Source organism: Stegodyphus dumicola, chromosome 7 (assembly GCF_044657685.1).
Source record: "Stegodyphus dumicola isolate Sdum_Otavi_A_Nest chromosome 7, ASM4465768v1".
Classification (NCBI taxonomy): Eukaryota; Metazoa; Arthropoda; class Arachnida; order Araneae; family Eresidae; genus Stegodyphus; species Stegodyphus dumicola.
This window is the reverse complement of record NC_140774.1, coordinates 22,549,156-22,569,496: the sequence shown is the minus strand read 5'-3', so window position 1 is coordinate 22,569,496 and position 20,341 is coordinate 22,549,156. Positions and strand designations below refer to the sequence as shown.

General features: G+C 33.4%; 1 protein-coding gene across 1 annotated transcript in view; it reads right to left on the bottom strand.

Moving 5' to 3' along the window:
• Positions 1–4,952: 4,952 nt before the first annotated feature.
• LOC118181730 (neuropeptide SIFamide receptor-like) overlaps positions 4,953–20,341 on the bottom strand; it is a 31,750-nt gene continuing 16,361 nt past the window's right edge. Inside the window, exons 2-3 of the mRNA XM_035350924.2 lie at positions 14,722–15,079; positions 4,953–7,042 (exon numbers count right to left, since the gene is read on the bottom strand). Coding sequence (XP_035206815.1) covers positions 6,674–7,042; positions 14,722–15,079 — 727 coding nt within the window. The 3' untranslated portion in view covers positions 4,953–6,673. The remainder of the gene's footprint in view (positions 7,043–14,721; positions 15,080–20,341) is intronic.

Below are 20,341 nucleotides of genomic sequence, written 5' to 3'. Positions count from 1 at the left end.
TTTAACTTTAGAATAAGATTGGCCTTATAATAACAGGAAGCGTATGTAGCACAGAGACTGTGAACACTACAATACGTTTAATTTATCAAGAGGATTAAAACCTCTGGCCTGGAAGGCAAAGTAGCAACTGCGTAACTTCTAAGGTAAGCGGCCTGCTTCGAACTCACGGCTTCCTCTCTTCTGCTTGGCAAAAAGGCCACACTTAAATACTTGGCGTTCGCCAGACAACTTTGCATAAACTCCTTCACGCTTATAATTCTGGCCGGAAGTAGAAAATAAGAAGTGATAGTAAAGATTTAAAATAAAATAAACGTTAGTAAAACTTAAGATCCTTACAAGCTTTGCTTTATTTCTAAGAGATTACATGAAATACGTCATTTATTATGCTAACATGGCAAGGGACATTTCCAAATTCATGGATTAATTTCTGTTTCTTGAAAGTTCAGTTTGACATAAGCGTGCATTTGAAATGTCACGCAAGTTATCAGTTGCAGCAAATACCTCATTGATTTTTCTTATTAATTGAGTTCTGCTCTCAGTAGAAAAGATTGACATAACAAGTGAAGCAAAAGTAGAAATGTCAGATAAAAATGGATCATTTTTGTAATTAACATATCAATGGACTGAATCGTGGAATAGAATCAGAAGAAAATATTAATAAAACTCGCACATCTTAAAAGTTTTCTTAGAAACATCTGATCCTAACATACTGGAAACTCATGATCTTAAAAAGCAAAAAAAAGTGCTTATTAGCACAAAAAAAAGGGCTATTAATCTCGTAACTGCATTTTGCGTTGGATAACTATAAACGAAGTATCACTTTTCAAATTGTGGCCACCACATATTATCACCCTGTATTCTTTTTAAAGAAATTAATAATGTGAAATTCGCATGAATATATTCATGTTTCTCGCAATGTGAAAGAATGAATATCGCAGTCCTCCACCCGAACATGGACACCTCAAAACCCCAAATCTGTATTTCGAATGTTATACATTATTTATTTAATAGTTTGTAAATTTTTGATTAACCAAGTCAACGATTTCAAAGCGAGCAGGAACAACGCTGTACAAAATAAAACATTTTTACCTCCAATGCTCGGGATTATAGCTATTCGGAAATTTAATATATTTATCTTTCAGTTTTAATTAACAAATTTGGCTTTCTATGAAAACAATGTGTATGAATGTGTTGTACCAGAGCACTGCCATTCAGTAAAGCCTAAGATAGTTTCATATTTAATCCGAAAAGTTACATAATAATAAACTAAGCTATTTAAAGCAATACACTCAGTTCTTAGAAATATTTTTTTCTACATTTTAATGCCATTGATTTAAATAAACATGAATTAAATTTATAGAATCTAACTCTATTTGGCCACATAAACTAATCTAGGAACTAATCTAGGTTCTGTTAATGAACCTGGCAACTTCTTACACAAGCGTGAAATAATACCGGCTCCAGAAGAAGAGTAAAAATAACCCTTTATTATTTCCAATAAAGAAAAGAAAAGGCAGCTTCGTGCTTTAACCCTTTAACTGTCAAGTTATTTTGATGTTTTTCGTACACAAATTGTCAAATTTTTTTATTGGAAAAACCAAATGTAGCCGAAATAAACATCTCCCGATATATATTCGGGTATGACAATACGATGCACTCAAAAAAAAAAAAAAAAAATTACCCCGAGAAATACTCGGGCGTGACATTTTCGAACACCATCTCGGGCATGACAGTTAAAAGGTTAAAATAACACCGACAACTTGCGGTGGAAACTAAGAATTTGCAACGCAAATCGATTTAAGTCTAAAAGAATAGCGCTGGAGTAGCACTTTTAAGTTATGGATAAACTAGGTTGACACGACGATACTTATTCAAATGGCCAAAAAGGCGTATCAGCGTAACAGCAAAGTCAGAAACGAAGCATGTGCTGGCTAGCGAAAACACGCTCTGAATAAACTTCAAGATTCACCCGTTTAAATACTCATTTCACTTAACTGTAAATTTACATCCTGTTGAGGAAATGCGAGGGGAAGCTGAGGAGTTCAGAAAAAATAACAATAATTGTCTTTGGTTGATTTTCTGAAGTTATTATAGTTCTTTCTCTTGAGCTCATTTTTGTAAACCTCTAGTAATTTCCTCGGGCTTTCATTCTTAACTACCTAGATCAATGCTTTACCCTAGAGGCACAATATCATACATAAAAAGCATTTTTGAAGTCTGTTTCGGCCACCAGAACACCTGCCTCTCTGTCTGTGAGAACCTATTCGCATTCCGCAGCTCGCATTTTGTTTCTTTTTAATTTCTATATAACTCCTAACTGTAACTTTCTCGATTTTCTTTGCTGTATGATACTCTAAAGTTTAAACCGCTGAATAAAACCATGAAATTTACAGTCCATACGCAAATGCTGTATTCTTAATGATTATTAACTTATTTCTAAGATACCGCGAAGCAACACTCTGACTGCAAACCAGTCTGGCCATAACTTGCTCAAGCGAAATTCGTGGTCCTGTAAATCACTTAATGCCAGGCTTTATTGAAACACTTAAATGACGTCAATCCCTGAGTATTAATTATATGGTAGAGGTTGTAAGCAACAGCATTCAAATGAGTTAGCCAGTATATAAACTGAGGTATTTGGATTTTAAGACAGAGGCTTTACCGGCTTTGCGTGCTAGTTTCCTGCCAGTTCTGATAGTTGTAATTATTCGGCTTGAGTTCTTTCGCTGCCGACACTTTGGGTTTTACTCTCCCGGAGAGTTACTAAACCACGACGCTTACAGTAATATTTAATTGTGTAGTGCTTGACTACTGTTCCATGTTTCATTTAAATTTGACTGCTCTATTTAGCTGCATCACAACGCTGTGGTTTATACTGTATCACAAGCCAATGCGTTCTAAATTAAAATGTTCTAAATTCTGTTTCAAACGAAAAGATTACTTGAATCTTCTCACGACTCTGTAGTTACTTCAGACATAACCATAATGTGCTTTACATCTATTATGGTTTCGGGACAAATTAACATTTAGAAATCAAATGAAACTCTACAAGGCTATCTCTAAACACACACTGTTTGTCATCCGAAGCGGTTTTTTTGTTTAGACAATGTGTTCGTCAACCGAATATTTGGTGAAGTGAAGCGTTCACGATCCGAGATTCTGTTGTATCAGTTACTGAACTACTTTGAAAAGCGTAAAAACATGATATATTTTATTCTGAACAGTCTGTTTAAATTTTACAGCTTTTTATTTTGTTAGAATTCTAGTAAACACACCCTTATTTCGTTTAGGTATTATTTATTTTGATAAGATATTTCCATTTATTTTAATTAACCGTTAGCAATGAGCAGGTTGTTTTACATACACATTCATTCAGTTTTCAGTATTTAAAAATACATTCATTTTAATTAAATATTTTGGTATATACACCTAATTAAGATTTGCATTTTGATAAAGTTCAAGCCTAATTAAGATTCGCATTTTAATTTGTTTTAAAAATCATTCCGTAAACCTATTTATAATTTGTTTCTATTGTTCTGTTCAGAAATTTCGTGGTAATCCCTACTTTTAAATAATGAAGATTTTTTTGGTATGTATATATGTAAGCATGTTCATCGTATTATAGATAAACGACAGCACAGCCACTAGATTTTTGAACACCCATAATCCTCCATCCGAACATGTGAGCCTTGGAAACCGAATATTGAAATTTCTATATTTTTTATTTATTTCATATTTGATGAATTTTTGATTAACAAACTCAGCGATTTAAAAGCGATTTTGGAAGTCAAACATTTTAATCTCCTCCGCACCACACTGTTGACATACAGAAAAATATTTGTTTTTCAATTTTAATAAGCAAACTCAACTATTTAAATGCAATGTATTGCCACTGTCTTAGAAATAAAATACTTTGTTATTAATTATATGGTAATTGTAAGGTTATACGTCTACACGCCTGCGTGTAGCTATTCATTAAAGCATAAGATTTTTAACGTTCAAATTTAACTCTTTGAAAACCGAAGCCTTTGCTTACATGTATGTTAAAATATCGAACTCCCCGAAATGGTTTTCGAAAATCACAGCAATTTCTTCCCCTACCCATCCATTCACCCACAAAGAAGAGTGAAGATTTCAAATGACATCCTTTCTACTTCTAACAAATAAAGAGACGAAACCGCAAATAAATTCTCTTAGGACAAGCTGTCTGCAGTAATCTGATACAATGCATTTGGGGAGACTGTACCTGCTATGACGTACCTTAGGGGAAGGAAGAAACGAACATCGGAATTTCGGCCGTTTGGGGCGGTTGTAGTCGTTTGAATGAAAGGCCGTATGGGGCGTTATGGTCTTCAAAGAGCTGAACTGTTCAGATCACTATTATAATGCACTACTGTTTCAACTTGGATTACGTATACGTAAGTGTGATATTAAAAACGGGATATTATATGTGATATTAAAAAAAGGCCGATAACATCTAGATTCAGCTGCGCCTGTGGCCAAGTGGTTAAGAGAATGCATTTAAATCTTGTTGTCTAATTAGAAATGTAAAATATTTGTTTGAAATTACATAATCATTATAATTATAATCATCAGACATTTTTCCATTTTTTGATTAACTATTTTAGACGGCATGCCATGCAAGCGGCTAGTCTCTATAAAAAATAGGCAATTGTTCTTTGCAAAGGCGTGATATTGGGTTTCTATAAATTATACTAAATACGATGTCAGATGGTGACAGGCTGTTTCCCTGTCGTTTGTAATAAGGACGTACCCTGGATTTCCACAAAGGGCAAGAATCTCGATATACTTTTTGAATGGTGTTTCAAGTACCTTCTACAATTTTATGGCAATAAAGAATTTTTTAATAAACTAATTATATATTTTTGCGCACTTTGAATTTTGGAATGACTTGTGTACTACACGAAACAGCAACATCAATCATATTAAATGTAGAATTTATTTTCCATGTTAAGTACAGTTAATAACACCCAAAAATGCATGCAAGCACATACAGACACACAGAAATAACTTTAATTGGCGAATACAGTATATTTGTGCACACATCAAATTTGAGAATAAAATTCATAAATATAAATGCTACTTTTACCATCATACCTTGGTTCGTATATCATACCTATGCATATCATACATCAAATTTTACACAATAATTATACATTGAAGTACATACAGATATTTAATAACATGAAATTTTTACAAAACAACTATACTTAAGGAATTTAGAACTAAACATTGAAAGTTAATTTCAGTTTTGTTTGAAACCATCGAATATGGTATTATACCTCCCTTGATTAAACGTTAATTACGCTTCTGTAAATAAAGTGGATTTGGCTCATGCAGTATTTAAGATGTATGTATGCAGATGTACGTGTTTGCGTATTAATGTGTGTATGAATTACGTGTATTAATGGTTATATGTATTATATATACACATTAATATACGTACATGTAAATCTGTATATATGCACCTTAAGTACTGCATGAGTCAAATCTACTTTATTTACAGAAACATAATTAACATTTGCTCAAACGAGGTATAATGCACAATAATGTGTATATGTAATGCATGTGTATATGTATTACATATGCATATTAAATACTGCATCTTTGTTTCTTTATATCATCATGATGTTTAGCAATCGGAGTAAGAGGGGATTTTAAATTGATTTGCCAAGACAATGAATGAATAGGTATGTGAGGAAAAGGTTTATTAAACTTACATTAAAATCATGAAATATTTGAACATTAAATGCAAATGCCTTGCTTTAAATTAAAAGAATTTTCTAAATTACGGAAAATTAGCTTAAAATTTATTTATGGTACAAAAATAATTCAGTAATTTTTTTGTAAAACTTTAAACACATTCGAATTTTTGACTGATTTTTTAGCACTTGAAAAGAACTGAGTTAAGCAGAATACTCAGAGACATAACCATGAAACATTTTGATCTTATTTATTTATTACGAATTTATTGTCGTATAAACCCTTTCAGCCCTGAATGATTTGAGACTCGCAAAAAAAAAAAAAAAAAAAAAAAAAAAAAAAAAAAAAAAAAAGTGATATTTTTCTTGGCGTTAGAAAAAGTGCCTTGCAACGTATCTGTAGAGGTTATTTTAAGTTCCTAACAGTCATTTTAATTTTAAACATGCTTTACGCTCCATTCTCATTTCGCATTTATTATTTATTTCCTGCCAGAATGAGGTTTTAGAAAAGTTTTTTATTAAATGAGTTAGAAGGCGTATTTATGGATGGTTCACCTTACTTCATGAAGAGAGAGCTTAGAAATTACCGATAAAACAGACCTTTACATTATAAAGGTAGAAAACGCCCCCAGGAGGTCCGAAAGGGTTAAGCAAATCAATCTAATGTTTAAGATTAAAACAAACAAAAATTAATGGAACAGTCTTAGTCTATATCCAAGAAACGGAATTTTGGAGACCCTTGTGTATCGGATTTATTTAATTTCTCTATTTATTAACCCATCCGTGTAAAACATTGCTTAAAATTAAAGCTTAATGCTTCCGGTTGACAACAGTTACTACTTTAATTATATGAAATAATTTGCAAGATTCAAATAACGTCCAGGCAGGTGTACATCAAGGCAAAAAAGTTCGTGTTGTAGGATAAAAAACATATTTCATTAAATGCAGTTTTAAACTTTAGCTGTTGTTACATATTCGCACTGTGTATCGCAACGCGATTTGAAGGTACTTCTCAAAACAGTGCTTCTGGTCCCCTTTGTTGCAGCCTCGTAGCGAAGTGTTCCACAGCAGGAGCGGCTCTTGATGATTGCCAAGAATCCTTTTCTAAATTTCTTGTTAAAAAATGTGTAGAGAACGGGATTGATACAGCTGTTGGATGCTCCCAGCCACTGTGCAATGGGAGCTACAATCATAATGGTCTTTTCCTTCTGGCTGTCCGCTTCAACGGGTCCTCCTAGTTTGATCATAGTGAAAATGACGTAGAGGGGAAGCCAGGATATGACGAAAAGCACCACGACGACCACCATCATCTTTACTACCTGTGAAAGATAAATAAAATTGTCTCACATTTCACTGCAGGTAACATAGACATTTTTATTATAAGTTATCGTCGTATAATATTACACTGTGTTCAACTGTGTTCACTGTGAAATTTATCGTCTAGGACCAGAGTCGTAGCTAGGGTTTTCAACGTCGAGGGACAATTTCAACGTCCAGGACTTCGCGCCCTCTGCTTCTTGCGAAGATTGCAAAATATGTTGTCCTAAAATTTCGTAACATTAGTTTGACAACCCCTGGATGCTGCAGTCGGGGACATATGTCACCACTTGCTCTCCTCTAGCTACGTTTATATACGCTATCGGCATTGTATAGAACGTCTAAGCAATGTATAGAATCTCGAAAGTTGTACATTAAAAAGTCAAACGATACAATGCCTCACACTGTTTTCGGACATATGTGTTTTCCAGTTGTATTTACAAATATAAGTTATTAAACTCTTTTTTTTTCACGTATATTTTTCGCCTTTTTTAAAATCTGCTTGCTTTAGAAAAAAAAATATTTAAAGCCTTTTTGGTAAAAAATATAATTTATTCAAAAATGTTCTGAAAATTAACTAAGATAAACATTTAGACACTTTGAGAAAACAGTTAATATTAAATAAAAGAACGAAAATAATAGAACGTTCAATATTTTCTTGGATATTCATTTGCTAAAATTACACTTTTCATGCACTTTGGCATGGCTTCAACTAATTTCTTCGTGTATGTTTACTCTCCCTCCTTTGGAATTGCTTTTTTAGAGCGTTTTTAAAAAAGTCGTATTTCCTTTATCTCATCTTCAACTCACTTGGTATATGTTTGATAAGTACGTAAAATGTGGATGAGTTCCGACAACTTCAGGATAGTTGTATTGTAGTGACATTAGAATCTTTTGGAAGCAGGTAAGATGAAAAATTAGCAAACGCCTTCGCCGGGAGTCGAACCACGGACCTCTGAAATACCGGCTCAGTGTGCTGACCACTGCACGATGAAGGCACGCGACGAAGGCGGAAGAAATACCGCATAGTATAATAAACCTAAGCGAACATTAAATGCTGTTTGTTTATGAGAGTCACCTAGACAGAACTTGAATGTAGTTTGCTATCGCTGTTTTCTTGTACATGTTTACAGGTCTCCATTACGAATATGTTTATATTTATATTCATCCCCATTATTTCCTATAATATCTATACTTCCCATCCCAGAGGCAGCGAAACATCTCTAAACATTATATCTCAAACCACATGCTGAACAGCAGACAGCAAGGTTTTTAAGATTCAAATTTTTATTTGGCTTTAGCCACGCAGCTCTCAAATATCAAAAATCATATTCTTTTAATATGATGATAAATCTTGGTTTACCATCGATTCTGCGAGCGTCAGATATATTTTCCTTGTTTTCTTTTTGACGAAGAATTTGCTTCTTGCTGAAGACCCATTGAATACAAATGATATAATATATCTTATAACACTTTCACGGTTGACTTATACAGGAAATTGTTCTTTTAAATGTGTTGTAAGTTTCGCAGCATTAATAGGAGCAGGATTGTTGCGTTCTACGGGTTCGTGGATTTGGAGCGATTGATGACAACACTTGAAGAAAAATTAGAACACAATGTATTCGTAAATATTACACAGGACAGTTCCAAAAACGCGTTACAATTGTCGGAAGACTCTGACAAACACGCTGAAACAATCCGAAACACAGCCTTCAGGCTATAACGGTGACGACAGCTTCACAGCAAAGCGCTAAAGCACAGCTTCCGGCTCGGTTCGGTCGCTCTCAACCTAATCTCTGAAGTCAAAGCACCTACTACTGAACTGAACATACTCTTGAGACTCTCGTACTCTGCGTACGGGCAGTGCATATATATATATATATATATATAGCTTTTGACCTGCCTTCGAAAATATTCTGCGGAAAAACAGTAAGAATTAGTTCTAGAATGCTCGCGCTGAACCTATGGCATAGCGCTAATTTTGTCGCTCAAATGGGCGATTTCGAGCCAAATTTGGCAACCCCGCCTGTTCATGCCACTTTCTGGCAAGTGGGGAAGCTATCATACCGCAGCTGGGCCTTTCGTAACAATATTAGAATTTTATTTGCTTTTTCTTCGGATAAATGTCCTACTCCTTCGTATGAGCTCGGAATGTGGTCCGCACTTTAGAGCATTTCTAAAAACACCACTCAGGTTTCATCGTTTTATAGCATGAAAGATAATTGAACGCTTTACATCAAAGAATTTTAGGTTATTTAGAATGCATTTACTGCCTTTAAATGATGAATAGTTAAACTTTTAACAGAGAGTATAGTTACGAAATTATAACCAATATCTTCATCTGCGAAAACATCTCTGAATTATTCCGAGAGTCCAAATTATTATGTGAGTTATCGACTATTGAGTTTTGAATAATTGTTCTATTATAACGAATATTTTGATGATATTTTTTTGTAATAACCAAGACTTAAAATAGAAAAGATAGAAAAAAAAAGATAGTTAAAATAAGAAAAGAAATGTAATAGAAAAAAAAATGGAGTCTATGCTTCGATAATCAGTACAAGATCTATGCGTATAAATGAACTTCAAAAATAAAGTTTTTAGAAACCAAATGCGAGCCACTGTATAGTTCTCATAATTCTTAAGTAATCAGGCAAATACCAAAAATCAAACCTGCAATAAATGAAATGTCATATGACAAAAGAATGTGACTTTTGACGATCAGCCCAGGCAGAGAATGTTTCATTTGCATTTCAGACTTTGTTCGAAAACAACAGAATACACTACTTTGAAACTGCTCAGTAAGAACTAGCCTATACTATGATGTATGAAAATGGAAGCGTAATGTACGAGAGTGAATCATGGCATGTTGAAATGCAACAATTTTACGATTGTCGTTGCATGTCTATAGTGCGAGACAATGCTATAAAAAGCAACGTTTTCCTAGGCGGGGCTACTAGAAGCTCGTGAACGATGTGACAAGGCTGTGAAGGAACAATTATCTTGTTTTCTTCAAAGAAAGATCCATATATTAATCCTATATTTTGTATTTCTCCTACTTACACGTACGCCTTTTCAGTATACGCCTTTTTCTGACTTAAATATCATAGATATTATATAATATTCTATAATTAAGAATATAATAAATAAATAAAATTCTATAAATACTTTTATAGAATGCTTCTTTATTTCAATACAATATTTTCGTGACTACTATCCTAATATTTTGATTATTTAATACTCTGTCTGAATAGCATTTGTCATTCTATGTAATGTCGCGGTAGTGCCCACAATACCTAGTGAAAGATATGTACAGTAATAAAATACTTCGGATATTTCATAGTTTTCGTCAAAATGTCAAGCATTTTAGATATTTTCTAGATATTTTATAGAATGTCTGTTTTTCTGCATTGCATCAACATCTCTGCTATTAAATAATAATAAATCTATTTGTGTGTATGTTTGCTTGCTTCGCGCATTGCGATATAAAATGGCAGCACCTAGAATGACCAAATTTTGAATCTGTACTCCATCGGTAGATCGTGTGCACCTCAAGGCAGAATTTTGAATTTCGAATTATTTCTTATTTTGTACGAGTTTAGTGAATTTTTATTAATAAACTAAAGCTATTTGAAGGCGAGCAGAGGTGACACTGTTCGAAATAAAGCATTTTTATCTCCAATTGTGCGAGGCTGCTGCCATTCGGAAAATGTAAGAATTTCAATTCGGAAAATGTAAGAATGCCATTCGGAAATCTTTAAATTTTATTTAACAATCTCCTCTATTTCAAAGCATTTGTTTCTACTGCCTGAAACAAGGAGATTAGAATAGATGGAGCAAACCTTAAGTCAAGAAAATGAAGCTAAAGAAATGTCAGCAACGTGACGTCACGATTCACAACATGTTTCGTAGTTTTATCCGTACACCCCCGATTCATCATGGGTGTACGGATAAAATTACGAAATATGTTGTTAAATAAAATTACACCGACTTTGTGAGCAAATATATTCACCGCCTGCAGACTCATAAAAGTGTCTTTAGGCATAATTTGCATAAAATACCATTGAAACATTCACTGATCTTCCATGTTTTATTATGTATACATCTATTTTACAGTTACTATTTACACATTTTCAAGTTATGAGATTTTATTAAATTTGAAACATTTATTTGTAATCCTTGTCATTTCTATATATGCTAAGTATAAAATCTTTTGAGTTAAGTATTAAAACTGGAATGTGAGACTTATAAACGTTCAATTATCTAACATGTAGACAATGCTGATTAGAACGTAAGCAAAACCAACCAGATGTCCACTTATGGCAGGACCATGATAAGGCGTGACATCATACCGTGACTTTTTATGGTTTCATTTTCATTGCGTGGGACATACGGGGGAGGCTTACTCCATTTACCATAATCTCCTTGGTCTGAAATAGAATAATAAAATTTTCCACGCACCAACGTATTGCATTCTTTAAAGCGTACAATATTTAAACTTGATGTTTAATCTCTCTCATATTCAGTTACAAACGGAGTGATTTGATGATGCCGTGTCTATGACAAAGTGCAATTATACAACTCCGAAGCTGTCAAAGACAGCTTTTGCAACCTGCAGCTCTATCAGTATAAAGTAGGTCGACTGGGTCTTCAATGCCGATGTTAAACAGTCTGGCCTGGATTTCTGGGCAGCTGAAGATGTGATGGCGAGACAGTGGGATGTCATCTGGGCAATGAGGACAAATGTTGGTGTAACTACGTTGTCCGTCTACAGAAATCCTAATCCCTTTTAAGTGATTTGTCCTAAGTCTAGTTATGATAGTCGATATGGCTCTGTCACGGTTCAATTCCGGGATGGAGTCTCCTTTATCGAACTTGATCGATTAGTCTTTGGCTGGCAACTGCATTGGCATCAACGAGGGTTAGGCAGTTAGATGGCTGAGGAAAATCACGGGATGCCTTTGCAAGCTCATCGGCCTTCTCATTACCAAAAATATTTACATGAGCCGGTATTCATTGTAAGATTCAGGATGCAGGATCTTTGGGCAGCAATGATTTTGTTTGTGAGCTCAATCATCTGATGACTGAGTTGACATTTGTTGACGGAGTGATTTAAAAGAAGTAAATGCAGTTGTTAAGAATATTTTTTCTATTTTATAGTCAGATTGATATAAAACTGCATTTAAAAATTAGAAATATTCGTCTAATAAGAAATATACTTTATATCAGCAATACTCGTAAATATTCTCCATTTCTTCTTTTAGTTGCTTTCTACGGGTTCGTGGATTTGGAGTTATTGTTGGCAACACTTGATGAAGCATCAAAACACAATTTATTCATCAGTATTACATAAAAGAATTCCAAAGACACATTTATAGCCGTGGGAAAACTACGATAAACTCGCTGAAACAATCAGCATCACAGTCTTCAGGCTATCGGGCTATAACGGTGAAGACAGCTTCACGGCAAGGCACTAAACAACAGCTTCCGACCCGGTCGATCGCAGCTAATCTCTGAGCTCAAGACACTACTGCTGAACTCAACATACTCCACGCCTAGGCAGGGTATATTTGACCTGTCTTTGAGAATATTTTCAGGAAAACCGGTAAGAATTCGTTCTAGAATGTTCTCGCTCCATCTATGGCATATTGCCAATTTTGTCGTTAAATGCTGCCAAATGGAGGATTTCGCTCCAAATCTGCAAACCTGTCTTTCCTTCCCATTTTCTGGCACCCTAAACCCGCTTTGCGGGGAAGCTATTTTACCGCAGCTGGGCGTTTCGGAACGGTATTAATTATTTAGAGCTAACGATTTATTTTAACTCATTGTTTCTTATTTTATTTTAAAGTTAATGATTTTCGTTTTAATCTTCCGTACTGATTTTTGAATTTATTTCATCAAATTCTGATTGCGAATAAAAAGCTGCATTCTTTCGCTGATAAAATTTGTTTGTGCAGTTTTTATAAACATGGTGATGCTTTGATTTTTAAGTTCTTTTAATTGCTTAGTTCTTAGTGCTACCATAATCAGGAGAAAGAATTTGAAATACATGGCGCGTGGCCCATAAACCGATACTTGATCAGGATGAAATCTTAATTCAGAGTGAGTTAGTTTTGGTTCTCAAAGCATTTTGATTGGTTATGTAATACTACTGTAAAATTATTATGAGTTTCAGTTCCAATTACATCATCAGAATTATGCAAGAGTCGTATGACATGAATTATGATGCAATTATGTCTAGAAATAACCTCATTGCAAAGAGAGAGATTACTTTTTTTAGAATAGATTTAATTTACGTTGCTAATTTAAATTATAATTTGCTATTAATATATTTTTTATTTTTCATACATAACCCTCTTCAAAGAGAAAAAGGTGTCGTGACATATAGAAGCATTTTTAAAGAAAAATCATTAAAACAGTAGAAAATGAAGAGAAATGTAAATCATAAATATTTGACTGACAATAATTAATTACACAAGTGTAAAGTATAATTTATGGATATAACTTTTTTATTTGTTTCAGAGTTAACATAATCATAACTCTTTAACACAAATTTCATGAATATATAAAAGAAAATTTTTGCTGTCATATTAACAACAAGTTTTTTAGAAAGATTTGTAAAAGTATTGTGATTATTTTTAATATTCAAGCAGAGATTTTAGAGAACTGTGAACTCTTCCAGTTATTTCTTGAAACAATTAGAACATTCGTTACAGTATTTTGGCAGAAAAATGAGCTTGCATAATTTCAAATTTTGAATAGAATTTTCAGTTTGCATTTATTGTTAAAAACAATATTTACAAAATTTTTTTATTTAAAAAATTATGCATATAAAAATTTTATGATTTTTTTTTCTCAATTGTATTTTTCTTGTTTCGCTACTCTTTGATGCTTTCTTCTGAAAACATATTTCTGTCATCAAGACGTTTCCTCTTTGAAAGGGGGATATGTAAGATGTATAAGATAAAGAATATGTAACTCAGGTAGATTTTAATAATAGCCTCTCAATTCCTCATTTCTAATTTGGGTATATCCTTTATATTCTTTTTTGAACAGCTTATCCTAACAGTATCAAAAATATAAATATTCTGGGTTTAAGCACGATCAGAGTTAAGCTAATTATGTCCACAAATGTGAATTGAAATCAAAATGAATATTTAATCTTACTCGACTGTGAAGTTTCCTAGTCATTATGAATTCAACATTTTAGCATTCTACGCAATCAGAGTTCTTTCTCTTCAATATGGATCTACGTTTTAAGCCAATCAATTATCTAAGCCATCATCATTTTGTGTTTCTACGTCTCAGTGCTCCAGCACTTCTAAACTTGTTTTCATTACATTTGCATATATAAATGAGTATATTTGGCAAGCCTCAGAATATATGAGTTTGAGCAAACTATAATATTACGAAAATATTCCTAACAAGGTTTACTTCCGCTAAAGTTTTACTTTTTGTCCTGCAATAAAGATTATGCAAAATTTTGAACTTCGTAAAGAAATATACTTAATTTATTAAAGTACCTCAATCAAGAACATTCACGTGTACGGTAAATTTTATTATAGTGAAAGAACGTAAAATGATAAATTATATAAATAAAACTTATTTTAAGAAATCAAAAATAAATTTAAAAAATAAAAATAAGTAAATAAATGCATAGGAGATATCAAAATCAATTTACTTTCAACTTTGATCTTTGCCTCATGAGATCTGCATTTGTACCTTTGGTCTCGCCGGGGATGCTTCTTCTGCAGACTTTAATCCAAATACCGATATAACACATAGATATGATGCAAAGTGGCAGAAGATAACAAAGACCTAAGTTTGCAACCAAGAAATAAAGTGTCTGCGATTCTTCTTGTGGCCAACTTTCCATGCAGAGGGTGATTTCCGGTGTAGAAGGGTCGATAGGTTCCAGATGAAAATACATTGCCCATGGCAGGGTGATGAGAAGGGAGAAGACCCAGATGACCACGATGATCCTTCTAGCACTCCTGGTGGTCATTTGGCATTTTAGCGGGTAGCAGATGGCCACAAATCTGGGGGAAAAATACACGGGAAAATGTAGATAAAGAAAGCAATATTTATAATTCAGATAAAAATTTAATCCATTTGGATATATAACAGCAGATTAGCCAAACAAAATGACGGTAGGCTCTGTGTTTTAGTTTAAAGAGCAGCTGCTGTTCAGCGCGTAGGTTTATTAATGGAAGTGTCAGGAGGTTAAAAAAAAGTAAAATAAACAAAAGGTTTTACACACACAATATATTTTTACTTAATTTTTTTTATTATATTTATTTATTTAAAATGATCCTATGTAAATAAAGTCGAGGTTATGACAAATAAGATACATAATTTAAGATGTCTGCACTTATAATCCTGGCAAATGTTAAATCCGTAAATGAATTGCCAACTATACTTGGATAGTTACATGGTACCATACTGAGATTAAAATGATGTTTCATAAAATCAAATGCTTTGTCATTTCTTATAAAATACAGCAAGAATAGAGAAAGGAATAGAGAAGGGAAATTATAATTTACGCTGCAGAGAAGTGAATAGGATAGAGAAGGATACAGAATATAGAAGGATATAGAGTAAAGAAGAAAAGAGAATGGAACAGAATAGAATAGAGAAGGGAACAGAACACAGAACAGATTGACTGTCTACCAGTGACTTTACATAGAACAGATTGACTGTCTACCAGTGACTTTACACAGAGCAGATTGACTGTCTACCAGTAAATTTCTACCAGATGGCCTTTCACTTGGCGATATAAAATAAAATACAACAAACATAACCGAAACACACTACACTCGACTGTTTACCAGACAACCTTGGCACTCTCACGCGATCGTGCATAATCACGGAGCTTTGAAGTCATCAAAATTTCGGTTTGTGTGATGCGTTGCTATGCGTATATCCTTTGTCTAATTTTAAAAAATTGTGTTTGCTAATGTGATCTTTCATTTATCTAATTATTTTACATAGATTATAACATTTACACTTTCAAGATACAAGCATTCAAGCAGATCCCAGACAATGTCTTAATTCTTGCTTTCCCATCAGATCATTAAGCCGCATGCGCGGTCATGCATGCGGGCGGAAAGCGTTGACCAGTGAGAAGCGAGCTCAGAGGCGGCATTTTCCGGACGACCGGAGAACGTGTGAGTTGGCTTAACTTCAACTTTTCGACGCTTGACGCGTCTTCAGGCATCTCGTTTCAAAATTCGAGTTTATACCACGGTTTTTAAATGACTGCACTTTCAAAAATTTTTCTTCATTAAAAAAAGTCAGACGGATTAATCTTGATAAACATTTCAGATAATAATAAAAAAGTGTATATGCTAATAGAATAAAGAGCTTTATAAATTGTTTAAAGGAAACATTTTAAGTTTATTAGCAGTAATAAACCTTAATAATCCAGCATAATTAATGCATGGTTGATCATTTTTACAGAATAATCTAAAGAAATAGATTGTTGCGAGAAAATAGTGATGGATTTCGAAATCCCAGATTTTGAATTTTTCTTAAAATATATCTACATCAGATTAGGTTGCTCTTGTAGCCTAGTGGATAAAACGTTGGCTTCTTGAGTTAAACATTTTGAATTCAAGCGTCACCAGGAGTGGTGTTGTAGTAGAGTTGGTATTTCTTAAAAAAAAAAAAAAAAATATTTACAGAAAATATTGTCGCTAGTTTCAGAGTAGCACAGATGCTTCTTCAGTTTCTGAAGGTGAAATGTGAAAATCATACTTAAATGGAAGATACCTCGGTGCGGAGGTAACACGCTGAAGTAGAAAATTGAGCTGGTTCTAGGAACTTGTATTGCGGGTTCGGGACTTGCTTTTTCCTGCCTTTGTTGATGGTACGAATACGCCATTTTGTTTTTTAAATCTACTGCGGGCATATGACAACTTTTAAAGCGAATGTTGCCGCGCTGGTGTGAACTGAAATATGCGGAAAGCATTTTTTTCCGCGTTGCCGCTTTTTGCCCCAACGCACCAGTGTGAACGCAGCATTACACAGGAATGCAATCCTACTAAAACATTGTTGTTAAATTTGTTTTCATGAATACATAATTTTAAGTTAATTTTAGATTTGCAGTTATAAATGTAATCAACAAAATAAATTTTTTTAATCAGATATCGCAGAATCATTACGCACCTGAGAAAAAAGATAATTTATTTTCCTTTCCATGCGTGGATTTTGTAATAACCTGGAAGTAATATTTTTAAAGTAAATTCAGGGGAGACCCTTTTATCTATTTATCTTTGCGGGCGATGAAAGTGCTATAAAAAAGGCAAACGAAAAACTCCTAAAACATGAGCTTATTTCGCCACAAAAAGTGCTTTGTTTGCTTTACAGATATGTTTTACTGCTGGAGGTTTAAAACGCGTTAATTCCATAAAATTTAAAAACCTGTTCTCTTTATCTTCACCCCCAAATAACTATTGTTGTCATTTTGCCTCTGAAAATATTTGTCGCATAATATTCTCTGGCAAATAAGCTCTTTTATTCAGATCCAATTTGCATTTTTATCTTTTCAAACACTCGAGAACAATATTTTGTAGTATAATAAATAGAATTGCCTTTTAAGCTAAGAGTTAAACGATTCAGCTGTTAACTATGTTTTCAGGAAATGTTTTGTAGTGTTTTCATACATTTTTTATTGTTATCCAGAAATTTCCTTAAAAACTAGTTTACGTTTTTAAATTCGGCAGAGCATGGAAATGGAAAATATTCTGTTAAATAAGTTATTTAAACAGATTTTTTTTGAAAGGGTGCGGGATTTTTTCGAATTTTTGCAACATTACTTAAATGTGGTATCTTTCATCTGATGTTTATGCCAATAATACATCGTTCAGAAAACGATATCATAAAACTCCCTTCCTTTCCTTGATATAGTGGCCTAGATAGAGCTTTTGCCATCCGGGACGGTTCCTGAATTTGCCGCTGCTCTTGATATGCAAACAAATAACTAAAAAAACATTATAATGACATAGGGAAATAAACTTTTACTTCCATACCCTTACAATTTTTGAAAAAAAAATAAATTCCGAACATTTTAAAATTTTAATATTATTTTGCTTATTATTTTTTGACGTTCTTTGGTTTTCCACGTGTTTAACGTGTATACCAGCCAATTTCCCTTAGAAAGTCCTCCACGAAGGCATCTCTCTCCTTACTCAGATAGCCCTCGAGGCTTTGCCGTAATACATAAACCAATCTTAACAAGGAAATTTTTCTCATTAGTGCCACCCTGATCACAAAATAGTTCTTTCGGATTCCTTAATTGTGTTTGAGTTTCACTTTTCTTAAAATTTAGCTACGTCATTTTGGTTATCAAATCAAAGACATACGGTAATTGGATTTATTGGAGGGTATTTTATTCTAATTTAAAAGCTCTTTCATTTCCTAGTTGCAACTGAATATTCTTCAAGTGAGAAAGAGTAACAGGTATGTATGTATTGTATTATTTTGTAGAGAAAATTTTGACAGTTAGAAATGTCAGTATTATACCATCTCATCCTTTTCTTGCGTTTCTTTTCTTTTGTTAATTTTAATCATGAGAAGTTTTTATCCGAGATTACTTAGATCTGCAAGTCAACGTTTCTCGAGCTTAATTTCCTACTAAGGTTAATGGAAAACTTGCGGTTAAATTCTTAGAGATAGAGAGAGAAAGCGAGAGCAGGAATTATTACTGAACGTATGAAATTTGATCAATAAATGTTTTCCCGACATAAAGGCTACCTTAGTCATAATTAGCTAGACATAAATTACATGAAATTCTCTGGTTTCGAATTGATGTTATTAAATAAATTAATACGGAAAACCAATTTTAAAATGGATAGTCAAGCAAAATACGATCTGAGTGCAACTGTAAGAACTTCAAAAGTTTTTAACTCTTTCACAGTAAAGTCGCCAGAAACGCCCGTGCTTTAAGACGTAGGCAGGTTGCTCGAACGCTTGCGCCCATTTTCTGCCTAGTACGTTTCCCCACCATGTTAATGTGTAGCTCATCGGTTGTGTGTCTTTTTTTTTTTTTTTTCGTTCCTGCCTTAACCCCTCATTTTAGCCCCTACATTCCTATACAAAAAATGTATGTATTAGTACGCACCCTCCAAGTTTGTCCCATGATCTGTGAAACACCCTGTATAAGCCACCTCACTTCTCTTTCACCAAGATTAGATACCTAATATATTGTCTGCACTTTAATATGGTGTGTAGATTTTAGCTGATATATTTCCATCACGGTTTTTAAATTAGGTTTATAAAATCCTAGAAATCATTAGTCGATTCGAAGAGGCCTACCCTCCATCCAGAAAAATTCTGTACCTTTGAGTTATGGAGGCCAACACCAGGCTTCGAATAATCTCTACCTAAAGTGATGATTTATATTCGAACAATAATATTGGGAATCGAATAAATTTCGAACAATAATATTAGCTTAAAGTTGACGTTAAACAAAAGAAGGGGAAAGTGCATTTAAGGGGTCATACCTCCCTTAAAATGCTAAAACGTCGAGTAAATTGGACCATTTCAAACTACTGTATCTCATAATATCAATAACCTTAAATAATATTGGGGAGAAATTTTAAATTTCAACAGCTGCGCCTGGAGACTGTAATCACATCAGATGAGACTTTGACATATGGAATCAAACTGTTCACTGTAAACTGGATGCTTTTGAATTTTATGAATTTACTTCTTGCTCAGTTTTATAGTAAGGTTAGTACCTTTTCATTCTGTATGTTTTGTCCGAAATATTTTGAAATATACTCAATGAATATGTCGCAAATCTTTTCATTTTCGTGGCTTTTTGCCAGAAAGAAAAAATGTATGCCTTTCAGATAAGTTTTTTCAACCAGTTTCAGTACATTATATCAAAAAGGAATTTGTTTAGAAAGTTTTTGAAACGTATAAATAAGCTAAAACCTTTTCTGATGAACATACTACAAGGCAAAAATATTCCTTTCCTTAAGGCGAAATTTATAATAAAATTCTTATTCAAGGAGAAAAAGAGTTAAAGCTTGCTTTCCTGCGTACTTCATATTTCAGCATTCGACCTTTAAATGGCTTTATTTCCTTATCTTTTATATTATGGTAATTATTCATCTAAGCGAAATATTATCGCATATATAGTATACGAAAATGCAGTTTTAGGAAATTTCAAAGAAGTTATTACTTTTTATTAAGAATATCATATTTAGGTTACTATAATATTTTACTCTTTTATTTCCCAAAATGTACAGAATAATAAGCAACGCTTCTAAGAAAAGCGGAGTACCTGAAATGGA